The 21,507-nt window shown below is 35.4% G+C and overlaps 1 protein-coding gene across 1 annotated transcript in view; it reads right to left on the bottom strand.

Moving 5' to 3' along the window:
- The window catches only part of GLRB (glycine receptor beta), an 85,876-nt gene that overhangs the window by 2,284 nt on the left and 62,085 nt on the right, over nt 1–21,507 (bottom strand). The window contains exons 8-9 of the mRNA XM_046656888.1: nt 20,062–20,214; nt 10,071–10,363 (exon numbers count right to left, since the gene is read on the bottom strand). Of these exons, the coding sequence (XP_046512844.1) occupies nt 10,071–10,363; nt 20,062–20,214 (446 nt within the window). The remainder of the gene's footprint in view (nt 1–10,070; nt 10,364–20,061; nt 20,215–21,507) is intronic.

Raw genomic sequence — 21,507 nt, 5'->3', positions numbered from 1 at the left:
AGTAGTTAGCTCAGGGCTAATCTTCCTAAAAAAAATACATTTCTTCAAAAGAAGATTTAAAAAATCTGATGGTTTGGGGCCAGCCCTGTGGCATAATGGTTAAGCCTGGCACACTCCACCTTGGCAGACTGGACTCATGCGTTCAGATCCCAGGCATGGATGTACACCACCCATGAAGCCATGCTGTGGCAGTGACCCACATACAAAATAGAGGATGACTGGTAGAGATGTTAGCTCAGGGCTAATACTCCTTGAGCAAAAAAAGATGAAGACTGGCAACAGCTGTTATGGTAGAGTGAACCCTCCTCACCAAAAAAAAAAATCTGATTATTTAATCAGTAGACTATTATCTTTAAGAGTCAATTGATTAGACCATCAGATACTTGAACATTTAGGGCTCTAAAGTTTTGCCTATATAACAAGGCTTATGCCGTGGGATAAACTTTTGATAGGTTATTTTATGTTAAGTGATCAAAGCACAAATCAACATTTATCTTAAGTGCTCCCAGGCTTGTGAGAGTTCTCAGTTGAAAGACCAAGAAATAAAAATCGAACATTTAATCATGACACAGACCATATTACTATATATATGGATTACAGAAATCTTCCAGTACTTCTAACTTTTGACCTCCCATAGATCCTATTTCCAAATAGGGTGTTTTATAAGTGGCTGAGACATTTATCACTCCAACAAGACTGACTGTGTCTCTAAACCACACTCACAAATAAGAACTAAAAGATGGTCACAATTATCATGAACCAAAGAGTTACTAATGAAAGGCTTTGCTAGCTTGTTGGCTAAAGTTGAATTAGCCAACCACGCTCAGAGAATCCGAAGAACTTGTGTGTATGTCAGCCAGATCATATACTATAGAGATTATTCAGAGTTGATAATCTCTGAATTATTAAATTAGAACCAATTATTAAATTAAGTTATTAAATTTGAATCAATTTCCAGTAATATACAAAATAATTATTTCACACTGAATTCTCTCTAGCACTCAGAAATGTTCTTAGAAAGAATATAGGCTAACCTCAGTGGCTCAAGATAGCGCTGATAATACAAAAGCCCACAGAACAGTGAGTGTTTGATTATCCTGCTTAATCCTCCACTGTTCTTACGGCTGATTTCTGTGATTTACTTTTGAAATCTTCACTATTGCTATTTACCGTTTTTACTGAGAAATGAAACCATATCATTGTATACTGTTAGTATACTATAGTTAGTCTAGTTTTTGCCTTATTAGTGTAATACATGAGTAGTTATGTGGATCTATTATATTTACCAGATTATGGCTGGGTACACATTATGCATAATGTAAGAAGTAAAACAAATTATTCCCCAGCAGGACTTCAGGTACCAGGACACTATCCTTTATCTGAACAATCACTGAGACATATTTTCTGGGCCAAAGCCAGATGGCAGTGTTCAGAGGTAGATAGCAAAGATAACCAAGATATGCAGAGTGAAAAAAACAAGTTAAAATGTATCTATATATCCTCCTGTCATTACACATTTAGGTTATTTCCATTTTTTAAAAAATATAAACAAGTACTGGTAATGCTATTTTTTTAAGCTGGTATACAAATGTTGGCTTTATCATTATATACTTTATAACCCAGAGATATTTGTACAATCCTATTGGGTAAGAACTTTTAAAAAGATGTTTATGTAAATATAATTGTACAAAAATACAGGAGAAAATGCTGATAAGTAGGAATGTGGATTGAGGAGCTAGAAGTTGAGTCTTCTGAATGTTTCATACTTAAAAAAAAAGATGTGAATCACCAATAGATTAACCTATTTAGAGAATGTTACACAAGAGCCCAAATGGAAACGCAGTTCCACTCTGGTTTCATGGAACATTGTTTTAGCTTACAGAGGCCAACCTAAAGAAAGAAAAATCCCTCTCTCCATTTTTTTAAATGCGCAGTTACAATTTACCAATTGTCAGAGCTTGACTGAGCTTAAAAGAGTAATTATGTCTTGATGAGGGAACTATTCTTGATGGAGTCACCATAGGTCCAGGGTTTAGTCCATATCAATTTATACACTGTGTCTAGGAAAATGTCTGGCAAAAAATGAGACTAATCAATGGAATGACAGAGAGAACAAAGGTAGCAACTAAAATCTAAATTATTTAAATGCAACTTTGGGAAATCATTCATACATACACATATATACGAATCATTCATGAATATATATATACACATTTATAATTTACTTCCAGACCTTCCATTTAAATTCCCCAAGTTGAAATTCTAAAAGGCTATTTGCAGCAAGCAGTCTGTCATCTAAGCTCCATTACCATGCACACACATGTGCACTCACACACTCTTCCTGTAAGTGTACCAGACAGAAAACCACATTTTAAAGCTCTAGTTTTGCAGTGTTGTTTAAGGAATATATAAGTCTCACTATGTATCAGTGAACTTTTGTAAAGAGTAAATCCCTACCTTGATTGGAACAGAAGTTGAGAACAGACTCTCCATATCAAATCTTTCATTATCCTCAGACTCTCAGAGCAATCTTCAAGACCTGGGACTCTGGGAATCCCAGTCTCTCCCTCTCCCTTGAGAATTTTCATCTCCAAAAGTTTTAGATGCACTAACTGGGTTTTAGGATCCACTTATCAAAACAAAGGAGTACTCTAGCTTCTGCCAATACACTTAGGAAGCATGATTCTTATCAGTTGTTTTTACTTTTTCACAAAGAAGGCCATATATATTTACTATAGAAATGCATTTACTATAAATCACATTTTATATCTGACTTTAGGTATGGCTTTAGTATGGCTTAGCCATACTAAGCCACATATTTACTACGGCTAACTAAACAAGTTGCCAAATTTATATGATGTTATAACCTAAGCCACACACACATACTTCAAATGTTCTAATCTGTTTTATTTACATAACATATTCTTAGATTCTGCCAGCTATTTTAATAATTTTAGAATTTTATCTGCATAGTTTATTCAAAATGTAGACATAGAATGTTACATTTATTAAGAGACATTATTTAAATATAGTAACCATGACAGTAAGAGAAAAATAATTTCTTCACTGTTAAAGTAATAACATAGAAAAGCACTCCAAAAAGCTTCAATTTGGTCCTACTAAATTTTTAATCATTTAATTTATTAAAACCTTTCCAGGAACGTATTTGAAGATTCTGATATTTAAAATAAGTAGAGTTGGTTGCGTGTGTGTGTGTGTATGTGTGTGTGTTTATTGGTGAAGACCCCTACTACAGAAGTAATTTTCAATAATGTGACATGATTAAATAAGGAATAAGATTATGTTCCCTACTGAGAAGTCCTCAGGTTCCTTAAATAGCTCATGATTCATTACCTAGTTGCCTGGTCTCCTCTTCCCCCATTCATCAGAGATTTTACACAAACATAACTTTCTTTTTTAATTAATACTCTCCACACATAATTATCATATCAAGTATGTACATAAAAATACAAAATTATATTGTAAAATATAAACACTATCTTAAACAATGATAATATCACAGGAAGAAGGATTAAATAAACTGCTTATAAATAAAAGAGTAACCCTACTTAACATGTTCTTAAAAGTAATCTTGGTTATATTAATCTTCAATTTATAATTTCTCAATTTTTCCTCATATGAATATGTGTCTCATTTACTCTCATCATATAAACTTGCCACTTCTGAAAATTACTGGTAGCAAAAATGAGGTAGTATGATAATGAAACTGTCAAGAATAAAAAATGATGCAGGTAAAACTTCTGACTGCTTCAAATCGTAGCCTCTAAGATTTTCTTTGTGGTCTTGTTCAGTTTGAGTCTGTACACATTTAAAAGAAAATCACCTTATGCAATATTTCTTGACTAGAAGACTTAGGCATGATTTCACGGTGATAGCAGTATCTTCTATAGATGATAAACATCTGTTCAGAGAGGAATAATCTCTCTATATTTTACCAAATTTAAATCAATCCTTATTTTAACAGATCATTACCATAAGAAACAACTCTCTCATTCATGCACGAACAGCAGCTTTTATTTTGTAATTTATTCAAATCCGTAGGCATGGATACTATTTTGTCTTTTATTCACAACACCTTTGTTGTAAATAGCACACGGCACATACTAGGTGTTGGGAATAGGATGATATTAACAACAGTGGGCCTTCAACTGTTTCTATTGAATAAAAAAAAGAAATATATGAATGAACCATCAAATTAGTAACCAAGATATTAGAATGATTGAGGAAGTACCAAATTTAAGGGGAAAAAAACCATAGACAATTATATATGTATGATGCCAGATTTATGTATGCAGGCAAAATTATGAAAACCTCATACTAAGAGTTAGATTATATCATCATTGATCTTTCCTACACTTTTTAAAATCATTCCTTTCCTTAGCAAGCACAATAATATTTTAAAAATCAGCATCAAAAACTTTCTACAATCCGAATTTCATTGTGCTTCCATTAATTACTGTCGTTATTCTGTCTAAAAATAAATGACATATCATCTGATTGAAATTACTTGGCAAAAGTTTGTGTTTTATAAAGCAAAATACACTAAAACAAATGCACTTTGAAAGCAAACCTATAATTTTTTCACAGAAAAACTGTTAAATTAAAAAGGCAATAATTTAAAAATTTCCTTTATATCTTCTTTCATGTGTCAATGTGTAAGAATCTTATTAATGTATCAAGCTTACACATTTGCTGTAAATTTGATGTGTAATTTAAGCTAAGTTATTTCTGGACTTATATTCTCATTTTTGAAGGCTATCTCAGAATATAAATATTACATAGATACAATGTTTATTTTGGAAATTGCATTTTGGTCTATAACAAGAGTAATTTACATTTATATCTGGAGATTAAAGTTTCTGGTCAACTTTTAAACTCTCTGAGCATCACTCTATGACCCTTGTAGCAAAATGTCACAGCAGTTTCAGAATCCAGACATGTGCTTCTATTAGCAACTAAAACACAGAGAATTAAAACACAGATGTTCTTAAATATGTTGAACTTTTATTCATAGAGTTATTATTTTAACAATTGAAAGCTAAATTTAAAATGACATAATTCAGTCTAATATTCTGGATCTTATTTATCCTTTATATCTATGTACATAAATAATCTTGATATGTTCTACAGCTCTCTGAAAATCTGGTTCTAATGAGTCTCCTTCCGTTAATTCCCCACTTCATGGACTGTATTAAGATTCCAAGATCATTTGCACATTGCTGTTCTCTGTTACTAGAGAATTTCTGCAATTATCAATGCTCTATAACATACCAGAAAATGAAGCTGATTGTGGCACTATTGGAAATCACGCATCTGTTCTATAGAATATCTTTGCTTTCTGTCTCCAGATGTCTCAACCAGAGTCCAAGTTAAAGGGTAGGGGGATTAGTGTCCTAGAAACAGGGGGAGGTGCTAAAAAATAGGGAGATGTAAATGGAGGGGTTGATAGCTAGAGCCAAAGATTCAAGGAGTGAACACTCCCACATAATACAAGGGTCTCAGGTATTCCTCCTTCCACTTCTGGCATAGAGAAATAAGTATAAGTTTCAGAAGGAAAACCAAAGTTTCTCACAAAGACCTAGCATGCTTCGAATACCAGTTCTTTGATGTGCTAAAGCATGCCCTTAAGCAGTCGCTAGCTCTTCTAGGTACTATTTGGCAGTTTTGATGGTAATAGAGAAGAAAGTAAGATACTAGGAAACAGAACCATAATTTCCATGAAAGGGTGTGTTCCTGGTGCAGGGAATGCAGTAAATCTGAAACAGCCCAGTAGGCAGAGCAGTTGCAACATTAATGGAAATCTTAAGAGTAGCTCATTGATCTGTCTATTTAATCACTAGGATGTGGTAGGCAGGGTACAGGTATAATGAGGATGCTGAGCAACTTGAAAAGAATAGAAGGGACTTCTGAATCCAGGAAAACAGAGTAGACATACTCTGGACATTATACAAAACAAACCTAAGAAGACTGAGAGGTGGAGAAAAGGAAGCAGATCAGCTGGGGATCTTTAGACCCAACAAGGAATGAGACATTGGTGAGTTCTTGCATTTCCTTTTTGCTTCATATATCCAAGATTTGGAGCTGAAGAAGCTGGAACTGAAAATGCCAATGGGTGCAGATAAAAACGGCCCCAACAAAGCCTGCTCTCTCCAGCCAAAGGACAAAGAAAGGGGCAACTTAGCAAGACAGAAAACTTTCAGGCAATAATCCATCTATTCCAGCCAAACACCACAGAAAAAACTGTGGCCCTATTCCCACCCATACCAGCAAAGGCCGAGCGGGGAGTCAGCATTCCGCCTTAAAGAGGCTGTAATGAGGTTCCTAACACTACCAGTGAAGTAGAATCAAAGAAGGCCAAGTAGGGAGGCAGGACTTCCATCTCCATTTACCAAGGCTCCGTTTACCAACACTGTGTCAGTGGAGACTGTATAAACAGCATGGATTTCCACCCTGACCCAACAGCAACAAGCTGCTTCTCCTCTTCTACACTGGGGTGATGTCATAGGAGGCCTAGGGGAGAGGCAGAGCTTTCACTATTGCCAGGCAGTAATGAAGGTACCCCATTGCAGTGTCAGCAGAGACCACATGGGAAACTCACAACTCCCAATTCCACCCAGCAGTAATGAGGAGCCCCCGACCTCACTGTGTGCGGAACCTAGACTTCTACTTCCACCTGCCAATAATGAGGCAGGATCCCTCCTTCTCCTGGCAGAACAGAGTCAGAGAAAGCCAGCCAAAACAGAAAGTTTAAACAAGATTTAGAGTCTCTTAACAGAAGACGAAAATATCCAGGTTTCAATAGAGAATCACTCATCACACAAAGAACTGGGGAACATCTCAAACTGAATTTTTCAAAAAATATAATTAATAGATATCAACACCCAGAGGAAAAATGTGTTAGAATTATTTGAGAAAGGTTTTAAAGCATGGATGATAAAAATGCTTCAATCAGCAATTATGAACATATTTGAAACAAATGAAAAATAGATAGCCTGAGCAAAAAAATACAAAATCTGAGTCAAAAAAAAGATAAAAAGAAAAAACAAATGGAAATTTTATAACTGAAAAATACATTAACCAAAATAGAAATTTTAGTGGATGAGCTCAACAGGAAAATAGAGGGGGCAGAGGAAAGAATCAGTGAACAAGAAGATATAACAGAAGAAATTATTCAATCTGAACAACAGAGAGAAAATAGATAGGAAAAAATGGACAGAGCCTCAGGGATCTGTGGGACTATAACAAAGGATCTAACCTTTGTGCCATCAGAGTCCCAGAAAGTCAGGAGAAAGAAGTCAGGGCTAAAAAGGTACTCAAAGAAATAACAATTGAAAACTTTCTAAGTTTGGCAAGAAACATAAGCCTACATTTTTTTTTTTTTTTTTTTTTTGTGAGGAAGGTGGCCCTAAGCTAACATCTGTTGCCAATCTTACTCTTTTTGCTTGAGGAAGACTGTCACTGAGCTAACATCTGTGCCAATCTTCCTCCAATTAGTATGTGGGACACCACCAAAGCATGGCTGGATGAGTGTTGCATAGGTCCGTGCCCAGGATCTGAACCTGCAAACCCTGGGCCACTGAAGCAGAGTGCACAAACCTAACCACTACACCACCAGGTTGGCCCCTAAGCCCACGTTTTTTAACAAGCTAAACAAGTCTGAAACAGGATCAACAAAGAAATTCACACCAAAAATAGCATAATTAAACTTCTAAACAGTGAAGACAAAAAGCAGAAAACCTTGAAAGCAACCAGATAAAAATGACACTTTACCTAAAGGGGAAAAGCAGTGCGAATGAAGTGGAGTTCTCATCAGAAGCCATGGAGGCAAGAAGGAAGTAGAACAATATTTTTTAGGTGCAGAAAGAAAAGAACTGTCAACCCAGAATCCTATACCCAGTGAAAATATTCTTCAGGGATGAAGGGAAAATCAAGACATTGTCAGATGAAGGAAAACTAGAAGAATTTGTCACCAGTAGAGCTACTCAAAATAATGGATAAAGGAAATTCTCTAAAAGGAAAGAAAACAATGAAAGACAGAACTTTGGAATACCAGAATAAAATAAAGACCACGGCAAGCAAAAATATGCATAAATACAATAAGCTTTCCTTCTGCCTTTGAGTTTTCAAAATTGTGTTTGATAGTGTAGCAAAAATTATGACACTGTCTAATTGGGTTCTGCGAAATATTTGCTACAATTTAAACAGAGGAAAGTAAAGGGATGGTAGGGAAGGTAATGCATCTACACATTACACTAACTGGTAATGAGACCAGTAGATTGTGCTAAATTACGTATGTATAATGTCATACCTAGAACAACCATTAAACAAGACATACAGAAAAATACACTTAAAAGCAATATAGAAAACTGAAAACATCATCTAGAAAATATCCAAGTAACCCACAGGAAAGCAAATAGATAAAAAAACAGAACAAACTGGGTCTGGCCCCGTGGCCAAGTGGTTAAGTTCGCGCGCTCCGCTGCAGGCGGCCCAGTGTTTCGTTAGTTCGAATCCTGGGGGCGGACATGGCACTGCTCATCAGACCACGCTGAGGCAGCATCCCACATGCCACAACTAGAAGAACCCACAACGAAGAATACACAACTATGTACCGGGGGGCTTTGGGGAGAAAAAGGAAAAAATAAAATCTTTAAAAAAAAAAACAGAACAAACAGAAAATAAAACATAAAATAATAGACTGAAGCCCTAATATATCAATAATTACATTAAATTTAAATGATCTAAACATACCAAGTAACACAGGAGAGTGAGAGAGCAGACTAAAAATCATAAACCAACTGCATGTTGTCTACAAGAAACTCACTTCAAATATAATGACATAGACATGTTGGATGGAAAAGGATGGAAAAAGATGTGGAAGACATGGCTTCTTTAAGGCCATGATAGTTCTGCATTAATCAAAATTTTATACTTATTCTTCATGAAGAGGATTAAGGATACAAAAGATTTATAAGGCCTGAAGAATCCTCCCACAAGGTAACAACTAAGAATTTGCAGAGAGGCTTAGAAAATGAGTTTAATAACTTAGAAGAAAGAAAAAGAAGGAGCTGCAGGCAGCACCACATATTGCTTTTGTATCTAAAAGTACATATGTGGCATACTTGTCTAACGTTCTAGGTAACGGCAGTGGTGATGGTCAACAAATTGATATTGTATGGGGCCAAATAAAGGCAGAACAGGCAAGATTTGTAAGGTTGTAGAATGGTATGGACCTTTTAGTCTCTTGTGGAGTTTACCAAGCAAGCTAAGCTCAATGAAAATGGTCTCCCAGCTTACTGGTCTTCCCAACCAGAGGGCATCAATCTGGGTAAGCGGACAGCTATCCTTAATCCATGAAGCAGCCTGTTGCCCCAGGATTTATCAGTACCTGAATCTAGAGGCATTGCCCACGGTTCTTAGATGCAAGATCAAGGGACAAGGCAAGGTAAAGGGGTTAATCCCTGCCCAATTCTTCTCCAGCTACTCACCGCTGGGCTGGATGGATCTCAAACTATGGATATAGTTTCCCTGTGGGCCAGGCATCCAATAAATAAGTAGCCTGCCTGACGTGTTCTACGTGAAGCTCTCAAACTTGATGGGGAACAGATAGGGGATTTAATCAAGAGCATGGCTCCCCTAAGCCTTCAGCATTGGCAGAAGGTCAATACTTCCCCCATAGTCCTTTGGCCTTTTGCTAAAGGTTATCCGATGAAAAACAGTAAGGAGGTATACAGTTTTGGCAAGATCTCCACATTGGATTGTGACAATCAAAGCAATCCTTAAACCCAAAATTCCTCTAAAATCCTTAAACATAAAAATTCCTCTAAAAATTTAATAAGGCGTTGATCTTTTTTCTTAATTAGTATTTGACCTTAGTGTTTCCTATTTCTTTTCCAAAAAGTATATTATGCTTCATTCCTTTTTATCTGTGAGAGAAAAATGGGTGAAAACCAGTTCTATCAAACCTTGACACCCACAGAAAAGGACCTCTCTCCTCCCGCAGCAGAGAGCATGGGGGAAATCATTTCACTGGATAATATCATTCTTACCTGCAAAGTGCTGATGTGAACAGGGGTCCCTGTACCATTCACAGTATTCTTTTTAGCCACATTTCCACCTTTCCCATCTGCTTGCTCAGCCTTAGCAATTCTGGCTTTTTCTGCTTCAACTCGTTTGGGGTTATTCAACATCACCTGGACGACAGCATACTCCACCAGGGAAGCAAACCCAAAGAGAAGACAAGCAATGAGCCATACGTCAAGAGCCTTCACGTACGACACTTTGGGAAGTTCAGCAGCAAGGGTTGTGCACTCAGAGGCCAAGCTGAGAACTGAGAAGATACCTACAGAAACAGAAATAGGCGTGAAAGTTGTTTTTTACAAAACCCTGTGAAATGTTCTGTAATCATTCCTCTTTGACTAAATCCATCTCCAGTAACTTCCAATGGGCCATGAACAATTCATCAGGTCCCTTTGAAGCTCAAAGAGTAGAGGAAATAATATGCATGTATTTAATGTAATGATTATTGAACGTGGTTTTGGATGTTTGTAAATACTCAGTATTAAAAAAAATGAATAGAAATTTAAACCAAAGTATGAAAACAAAATTTGCATCTGGTTTAGATATTAAAGATGTCTAAAACTATTCTGTAGTATCTCCGAGGAAGCCACAAAGTTCTCTGATTAGAGAGGGGTATTTCATTTTTCAGCTTTATTTTATACAGTTATAGAGCTGAACTTTACCCCATGAACAACTAAATCAGAACAAGAACAGAACACATAAAGCAATTTTCTGATAAGGTTGCCAATTTTAAAAAAATCTAATAGAAAAGACAACGTAGAGAACATTTCTGATTGTTTCAGGGAAAACAAATGATTCCAGCTTTTCAAGGAAAGGCTAAAATTCTGCTATATGTAATATTAACCGTATATGGAAAGCTAACTAGAAATGTATCAGTTTAACTCAAACAATTGTAAAATCCCAAAAGACAACTGAAATAATTTATCTCCCTCTTTCTGTTCCCACTTGCCACACTCTCTTCCTCCATTTTTTTCAGAAGAGAGGATGAGGAAACATGACCCAGTGGCACAAACAACCAGTGATACACTGGGTCAGAAAGAATCTCACATGATGTCAAGAGAGCTTCATTTCAAGTAAAGCAGGAAAACAGGTTTGCCTTGGCTCTATGAGTCCACTTACGGGGCCAAGTGCACCTTATTCTTCTTAGATTTGATGACCTCTAAGAATAATGAATACATTACCCTAATAATTAAAGATGTACTTGGTGCTCTTTCCCCTTGCCCTGAAATGGTAAGCACCATATGAGTATTAATAATCACCTGAAAGATTGAAAAAATATATTCCATCAATTGCACCATTTCAGAGGCTTCTGAAAGGTGTCAACCTCTTTTTTTGTATTTTTTTAAGTATTCAAGAGCTAAAACATTCTACTAGAAAGGCTTTTAGCAAAATATAATGACTTCTGCAGATGAAAACAATATTACTTAGATATATAAAGACTTGATAGGCATCTAATTTGCTATCACAGTAATTATTCTCGGTCGTAAAGAAAATTAAGGACGAATTAATAGGACTATATTTTTAAAGTTAATATAGGTCTTCAGGCTTTCTAACTTGGAAGTGGGAAGTAACATAAAATCCAAGATCTTATCAATCATTGCCCTAAACTACAATTAATTATACTTATGGGCATTAATTTGTCAAGCCATCTTTCCAAGTCAATTTTTCTATTCTTAATCAAATGTTATGTGTCAACCTATCAATCAAAAAAGAGCCTTACTTAATTCTTTGAGATAGAATATATTGACACAACTGTGTTTTCATAGCATTTATGCTCATCAATAACATAGAATCCACCAAATTGTAGTAAACTTAGTATATACCTGAAAATTTATCCTGATATACTACAAACTTTATGACAAAATGGAGAACAGTGTCAGATTATAGAAAGCCTTGAAAGTCCTATAATGAATTCACCATATTTACTAGAGAATATTAAGAAACTTTAAATTGGGGAGAAAAAAATGACATTATCAAAAGAATGTTTAAATAACATTGTTCTGGTAGCGATATACAAAATAGACTGAAAAGGAAAAACTGTAGTTGCAGAAACAAAGCATAAGGAATTGAAAAGGAGAGGATCAAAGCGGAAGGATTTTGGAGAAAACATTTTAAAAGACTTGGTTACTGACAAAAGGATGGAGGAAAAGATTGAGACAAAGTTCTGAATAGAATAACTGAAAAAATGGAAGGAGGAGACCATGGACAAGATGATGACTTGGGTATGAAAACACTGAGTCAGTTTAGATAAAGACCAAGAAACACACAACAGATGACCATGATACAGCACAGTGCACTTGAGAACTTTTTTAAAAGGAAGGATTAGTCAATAACATTCAGATGGAGGTCAAGTGGAAAAAGGAGACTTTGTGAGGCAAAGATGCTCGAGTGTCAGAAAAAGGGGATTAAAGGAACAGAGATGGGATTGCCTTTTTAACAGAAGGATACAACATTAACGGATGTGGGGGGAAAGGAGAGGTATTTATAATCCCAGACATTAAGTTAAAAAAGCATGGTAGTCTATTCTATTAAGATTTTTATCATTTCAAAGATGTAAGAATAGAAATGGAGATAAGTTAAGGAGGAGGAGGCGTGAACATCTTCTGGAAATCATGAGCCTAATCTTCAGGAAATCATGTTAAAACAGAAAACATCCATTTGTTTTTTTCATCCTAAAATAAGAAATCTGAGCAAATAACATCAAGTTTAGATTTCAAATCAGAGAAAATGTCTTAAAATTCATATATCTCTTAGAACTAGATGTGAGGTCTACATCTATTAAAAGGTAAAGCTAACAAATAATATAAATTAGAGTATTAATATGTAAAAAGGTTGAACTGAACAAAAACCTGTATAAACAATTCAGGGTGAAAGAAAAAGTTATTTAGCTAATCAATATGAAGAATTTTATAGTGATAAAATCATCTCAATTATTCAAAAGACCACTCTTTATAGTGAACTCTGATTGACTATGAGATGTCTTGTTAACCAATCTCAGAGGAGAAATCTGCCAAACAATGCATAGCATATACACTAGCAATGTATTGATGACAAGAGGAAGACCAAAAACTAGAAAATAAAAACCGAAAGAAAGAAAAAGAGGGTGAAAAAAGGAAAAGAAATGGAAGGTAGAGATAGTATGGCATTTTCTGTTAACAAATGCCATGAACCCATAGAGAAGGTCAAGGAGTAATTGCAAGTGTGCACATACCAACTACCGTCTAAACTCCAACTAATTCTTATCTCATACTGAGATAAACTATTCACCAAATTGTATATATGGAATCGTGATGAATAAAATGAAAATTCATTTGGAAGTACCCCTAAGTTATATCAGCATATCACTTCATAATGCTTTAATCAAAGAATACTAAAAAGAAAACTATTGGGGCCCGTCTGGTGGCATTGTAGCTAAGTTCACACACTCCACTTGGCAGCCCAGAGTTTGCAGATTCAGATCCCATGCATGGACCTAGCACTGCTTGTCAAGCCATGTTGTGGCAGTATTCCACATAAAGTGGAGGAAAATTGGCACAGATGTTAGCTCGGTGACAATCTTCCTCAAGCAAAAAGAAGAGGATTCGCAACAGATGTTAGCTCAGGGCCAATATTCCTCACAAGAAAAAAAAAAAGAACGAACGAAAATAAAACTATTACTATCATATGGCAATCGAAAAATATCTATTGACATTTTGGGAAAAAATATTGACATTTTTGAAAGAGGTCTTTTTAATCCTTGAACGACTGCTTTAGATGATAAGAAAAGAGCACAATAAGAAAGAAAAGTATGTATATGCGGTCTACTAGCGGTCTGAATTGTGACCTGAGTTATGAATCTTTTTACATTTATGACTGAGAGTTCCTTGTTAAAAAAAAATCCCTTTAGCAGAAACTCAAGTATTTTTTATGTACCAGGAAAAGGGAGTGTTATAGAATAATTTACTTAGAGTATTACAGAAAGGTACTGCCATAGTTACTGGCATAGTTAATTTCCTACTCAAAGAAATAACTAAAGACAAAAAGTCTTTACCTAAATTTCATGGAGGAAGCTTTGGTGTTTGTTAATAATGGAAAAAGTAAATCAAAAAGAGACTGAGAGAAAAATAAAACTAGAATACACAACTGATTTTTTAAAAAGCCAAAAAGAGTCTAGGCAAATTAATTACTTTATGCTATATATTTTCCTCCTAACTTTTAGAAAATAAAACTTATGGGCCATAAAAAGAAGAGATTGGTAAACTGATTTTTTGTAATCCTTTGGGAAAATGTTGGGGGGGGGAGTAGAAAAAAGAAAGATATGCTGAGTCAAAATAGCTATATCAACTGAACATCCTGAAATTTAATCTAAGTCAGTAATATGATTTTTCTTTTTTGATAAAATTATAAATATGTATAAACCTAATAATAGAGTTTCAAAATACCTGAAGCATAATTCCATAAATATAGTTGGAGATTTTAACAACTCTCTCACCAACAGCTGTAATCACTAGACAAAAGACATAAAAGATTTCAACAGCACTATCAACCAATTTGACTCCACTAGTATTTACAAAACACTACTCTCAATAATGACAAATATACCTTGCAAGTGCACATGGTTTGGTTACTTGGAGGCACATGCTGGTCTAGGCCATTAAGAAAAGTCTCAACAAACAAAAGGATTGAAATCATACAGTTTATTCTCAGACAAAATTAGAAAGCAATCATATTCAGGTATTTATAAAATCCTAAGTATTTGGAAATCAAGCAAATCCATGGGCAAAAGAAGAAATTACAAGAGAAATTAGAAAATATTTTTAACTGAAAAAAGATGAAAATACAACATATCAAAATTTGTACATTACAGCTAACGTGGTATTTACAGGGAAATTTGTAACTTTAAATGCTCAGAAAAGAAGATCTAAAATCAATTATCCAAGTTCCCACTTTAAGCACCAAAAAGAGATCAAACTAAATTGAAAGTAAATAAAAAGGAAACAATAAAAAGCTAAAATCAATTAACAAAAAACAATTAGAAAAAAATAAATGAAATCAAAGCTAATATTTTGAAAAATCAAGAAAATTGATAAGCCTTTAGCTAGCATGATCAAGAAAAAGAGAATTTACAATTGAACAATATCAGGAATAAAAGCTGGGCTATCACTACAGCCAGACATTAAAAGGAAAAGTGAACATCATGAACATTTTTTGTGCTAATAATTTTTGCAACTCATATAACACTAGAAATCAATCAGCATAATTCACCAAAATAAAGAAGGGAATTCATTTAAATATTTGAATATATGGAGAAAAAGCATTTTGCAAATTAAATCAAATTTTGTCCTTCATGATAAAAAACTTGGGCCAACCAGAAAGAGAAAGGAACCTCTTCAACCTAAGATGGCTACAAAAAATCTACAGCTACTGCCACACTCAACAGTGAATGGTTCAATTATTTCTACCTAGAATCAGGAGTAAGGCAACTACCAAGAATTCTATTCAACATGGTATTAGAGGTGCTAGCCACTACAATAAGGCAAGAAAATTAAGTGTTGGGGAGTATGTGAAACAACTTGTAGGAATGCAAAGTGATACCATCATTTTGATAAACACTATGGTAGTATTTTATAAAAGTAAAATACACTTTTACCTTAAAATCCAGAAATCTCATTCCTAGGTGTTTACCCAAGAGTATAGAAAACATATGTCCAACCAGAGACTTGTACACAATTGTTCATAGCAACATTCTTTATAATAAAACCAGGAAACAACCCTAATGTCCATCAATTGCTAAATGGAAAAAAAATCTGTGGCATATTCATACTATCAAACACTATTCAACAATAAAATAGAACAAAATATGAATACAAGTCACAATATAGATAAATCTCAAAAACATAAATATGTCCCTATCCTCTAGATTTTGTTTAATTAGTGTGGCTAGAGATAAACATGCCAACATGCTGACTGATCTCACTTGAAATTTATAATCACTAAGCTCAAGAAGTCCATAATCCTACCATGTATAACGTGTTTCCCTTGTCTATCCACTGCTTTCTCTCTCTCTTCAAACCCACAATACTACTCTATCCCACTTGCAACTCATAATCTTGTGTCCTATTTCAATGAGAAAACAAAATCATTTGCAAGCCCTTACTACCATATCTACTCACCTATCTCTGTCTACACCCATACACTCTGCCTTCTCTCCTGATACTACAGACCAGGGGTCAGTAAACTGACACAGGGCAAATCTGGCCCACCACCTATTTTTATAAATAAAGTTTTATTGGAACACATCCACATTCATTCAGTTATGTATTGTCTAAGACTGCTTTAGCACTATAACAGCTGATTTAGGAGTTGCAACAGAAACCATACGGCCCACAAACCTGAAATTTTTACTATCTGGCCTTTTACAGAAGGAGTTTGCTGATCTCTGGGACAAATCCACTTTGTTCTAGCAAAGGCCAATCTCTCTATTTCTTAGATCTCATCCCTTCTCACGTCTCAAAGATGCTGCTCCTGCACTTCTTACATCTCTCAATTTTTCCATCACTATTGGTTGTTTTCTACCAAAAATAACATGGTATGATTTTTCCCACCTTACAAAACAGAAACAAGAAATGCTTTCAACTGCTATTCTCAACCAGCTATTTCCCCATTCTCTTTTTCTTTTTACAGCTAACATAACAATCTCTAAGAGTTCTTTATACTGGATGTCTCTAGTTCCTCCCCTCCTGTTCTCTCTTGAAGTCACTTAAATCAGGCTTTCCGCCTCTCCTCACTCTATGGAAACTGTCCTTGTCATGGACACCAGTGATTCCTCAAGGCTGATAAATCCAATGGCAATCTTTAGCCCTAACCTTACTTGATTTGCAAGCAGTTTGGTTGATCACTCCCTTCACCTAGAAATACTTTCTCTACTTGGCTTCTAGGAAACCATATCATACTGGTTGCTCCTCATCTTCTCAGTCCCAAGTCTAACCCTTAGACTTCTCTACCTACACTCCAGTCTCATTGCTGCACAGATCAACTATATTATCACAAATCTTAAATTCTTACCTCCAGGCTTGATCTCTCCAAGAAACCCAAGACTTATATATCCCACTGCCTATCGGATATCTCTACCTATGAGACAGCTCAAATTTAACATGTCCAAAACCAAGCTCCTGGTTTGCTCACTTTCTCAAAGCTACTTTACAGGCAGTTTTTGCCATCTCAGTTAATGGAAATTTCATCTTTCTAGTTTCCCCACCAAAAAAAATTTGAAGTCAGCCTTGATTCTTTCTTAAATCCCATATACAACACATCTACAGATCTCTTTATCTCTACCATATCCCTCATCTGCTTATGAGCACCTCTGCTACCACCCTCTGGCCCCACCCTGATTGTCTCACATGGATTATTAAAACATCTCCCTAATTGCTCTCCTTGCTTCCATCCTTGCCCCCTTTCAGTCTGTTCTGAACAAAGCAGGCAAAGGGAACCTGTTAAAATTTAAATCAGATCATGCTTAAAAGCCCTCAGGGACTTCACATTTCACTCTGAATAAAAGCCAAAATAATCAGAACTCCTTAGGAGACCTTACATGGCCCACGCCTCACTATTGTTATCTTTCTGACCTCATCGATAATCTTCCTTTCACTCATTCTGCTCCAGTCACACTGGTCTTCTTTGTTCCCACAATACCCCAAGCATGTTCCTGCCTCAGGACTGCTGCCCTTGATGATCACTATCCCGGCCCACTCTTTCCTATACAACCACGATGATTCACTTTTTCACCCTATCCTGTCTTTATCCAATATCCCTTTCTCACTGAGGCAATTCCTGACAAGCAGGCCTGAATTCTTTATCCCTATACCATCATCTTATATATTATACAGTATACTTATTTGGTGTCTGTTTCTTCCCAGGAGAATATAAGCTTATTAAGGCTAAGAGTTTTTCTTTTTTTATTTATTTTATTAACTTTTACTAGCTATTTACTTTATTAACTATATCCCCAAATTCTTGACTATTACGTAGTACATAGTTGGCACACAATAAATATCTGTTGAATCAAAATGTGTAAAAGTACTTGGTAAAGTGTAAAAAAGCAACAAAAAAGTGAGGCATACAACTAACTCCCAAATGTGTAATATGGGCTTTACTCTCTTTTTTTCAATACTCCAAGTAACCCCTTGAATATCTTTTCATCCCTGTTGACATTTCAACAGAGTAAACAGAATATGTTTCAAGAGGTTAGATCGGTTTGTTGTCCAGGTTGTCAACAGCTCGTAAGCACAGAGCTGGAATTCAAACTCAAGTTTGACTCTAGAGACTGACTTTCAACCATTAAACCTTTCTGCTCCATACAACAGGTCTGCCAGATGCTAAGTGACAGCTTAGGAACTTCATAGCAGAAGTCCTACAATGAATGAGGATTTATAGAGAAAAATCCTTTAAGGATATGTCAGGGATTGGGCTGTCTCTGAAGGACCCTTGGAAGCCTGCCATTTCAATTTATATCACTCCATGAGAGTAAGATATTTCTAACAAACAAAAAAATTGGCTATTTGCGGGAAGTATATAATATTTTTGACAAGTCTTAGAACTCAAGTGTATGTTTTCTGGGTGTTTTATTCCTAGTACAATACACCACATTGCTAATTCTCATCTCTTAAAGGAATTAATCTATAAGTTGTCATTGTCTTCATTACAGATACATAACCCTTAGGATGAAATTTCCCACATTTTTGGTTATTAAGATATAGATTTGGTCTTTGTAGTTTTTATTAGATGTAAACCACCAAATTTCTTATTCAGATAAAATTGTCATTTTTATTGCTTCTTTCCTAGTGTCCTACTCTTGAAAATCTGTATTTCATTTAACTTCTCCAATTAGTCAGGAGGGAGATTTGCACAAGGCCTTTGTGATGGAGTTAAAAATGAAATGCTGCAACCAATAGGTCACCAAGAGGTCAGACGTATCCCAGCGTTACCTACATAAATTCCAGGTGAGATTCAGAAAACACACACACGCACAAAGTAATGAAAAATTTGAAAACCTGCCAAGCAAAACTTGTTGTTACAATGTCCTTATTTTGAAGTTTATTCACTTTACTCATAAGAAGTACTCTTGAATATTTCCCCAAGCAAAGACTTTTTAACCCCTATGCAGACACAGCGTTCGAGTTTGGCTAATGATGTTTCTATGTCACATAGCATTAAAAATAACAAATTTTATTAAATGAATAACCAGCCCTTGCTCTCTCTAGCCACTCCTGATGATACAGTACACAGTAATTGATGTTTAGGAAAATGATGTTGTCTTTTTTTTTTTCCTGAGGAAGAGTCACCCTGAGCTAACATCTGTGGCCAATCTTCCTCCTTTTGCTTGAGGAAGATTTGGCCTAGCTAACATCTGTGCCAATCTTCCTCTATTTCATATGTGGGTTTCTGCCACAGCATGGCTGATGAGTGGGTAGGTCCGAGCCCAGGATCCAAATCTGTAAACTCAGGCAGCTGAAGTGGAATGCGTGAACTTAACCACCAGGCCATGGGGCCTAGCTAAGTCATTTTTAAGAAGATAAGTTATATTACATATTCCCTGGTTAAGAGTATGAGATAATATATAATACTATTTAGAAAGATTTCCATCAAAATAGTTATTTGTTTTTAAGTTTGCACTATTGGGGATTTTAGACTTTAGTTATCTGTGAAAATCACTTTAATAATTATTTCATGAGAGTCAAAGTAGGACAGGTTAACTTTAAAATATCCAGAGGACAGGAAAAAAGAAAAACCAGTTTAATTATAGAGTGCATAAACATTGAGAAAATCTAGTTCAAAGTCAAGTTTTGAAGAAAGTCTAAAAACAAACAAAAAAAGTTTGCCATCAATCCCAAAACTCATTGTTTCAAAAGAGTTGATTATATTGTTAGTTATATAAAGACATAAGACATTCCTGACATGAGAGAGAAGCATGAAACACTTTACCCAGGGGCACTCTGGCAGCACTTGCGTCCGGGTTGATCCAGAAGGAAAGCCAGGAGAGAACCACAATCAGCAGGGTCGGGGCATAAACACCCATCATGTAAAACCCGACCTGTCTCCTTAGGGTGAAGATGACTTCCACACACGTGTAGTACCCTTTCAGAAACAAACATGAAAAGTCTGAGCTTCTCACCCACATACAACTGCAAAAAGCAATAAGCCACCTATAAATTATGTCACTTCTATTCAAGGCAATTTCACAAAGGAAACTCCATAAAAACAGTTTTCCTGTAAATATATATAATTTATATGATCTAAAAGGATGACATTACGGGACCTGTTTCATTGACCTTTCGCAGCTTCCTTATGACATTGAGAAATAGACACTACGTACTGCTCCACTATGTCAGTATCTTGGCTTTCTAGTCTATTTTTCAGAGAATTTGCAATGAACTTAAACTTTTCATTACCCAGGGGTACCCTCAGAGCAAATGATCTAAAGGAGTCATACAGGGAGTAGTAAATCAAAGTAGAACAAGTCTAAAGAGAAACACTCCTGGACTCCACATCGTCAGTAAAATTTTTCAGCCACGTGTACCATTTATTATCAGAATGGACGGCATTCTACAAAAACTCACATGCATATTTCAATCTTAAACAATTAAGAAACTATTGGAGGTAAACATTAGCAAGGATAAGAAATAAGTGTTTTCAATCTATATAGATAAAAGATTATAAAGTACAAACTTCTGACATTCTCTCAATCCTCTCCCCTCCTCCACTCCGGGCCCTCAAACATCCTCTCATTGAGAGAAAAGACTTCATTTTCACAAGCTGAGACAAAAGCAGAAATTGTTTCACAGCATAATTCTAGAGCTGCCATGACATCAGCTGGTTTCCCAAATTAATCACAAATTATGAGCAGCCTCATAATAGCCTTCGCTGACTTGAGAAAGAAGATAGGTGACACAAATATTCTTCTAGCACTGGAATAAAAGAGACATTTCCAGATGTTTGAGAATTTTTTTAAAACGTTTTGATCCTTTCAGTTAGCAAAGCAAATAAAATAATGCCTGAAGTGCTTAATTTAGATAAAAATGTCATTTACCATTCAGCAAAAGTAAGGTTATGCATACATACCAAAAAGTTAAAATATTTCCAAGTGTGTTCAGCTTACACTGTACATAATTATCTTAAAATGTTGAAACAAATAAATGAATGAAGAGTGAATAAACGCAATAATTACAGGGAAAAGGACAATATTACTCTTTACTATTATAGAGTTTAAAAGTTATTTTTATCTATTTTTCCTAGTTGGGAAGAATATATATACTTCTGATGCTACAATAATCTTCATATTTATTCATTAATGGTTGCAAACCATAGGGTCTTAATAAAAGAATGGCCATTCACATCCTTTTATCAAATAACTTAGATTAGAAACCCATC

The sequence above is a fragment of the Equus quagga genome, chromosome 3, assembly GCF_021613505.1.
Source record: "Equus quagga isolate Etosha38 chromosome 3, UCLA_HA_Equagga_1.0, whole genome shotgun sequence".
NCBI lineage: Eukaryota > Metazoa > Chordata > Mammalia > Perissodactyla > Equidae > Equus > Equus quagga.
Note: the sequence above shows the minus strand (reverse complement) of the source record. Positions and strands in the feature narration are given on the sequence as shown.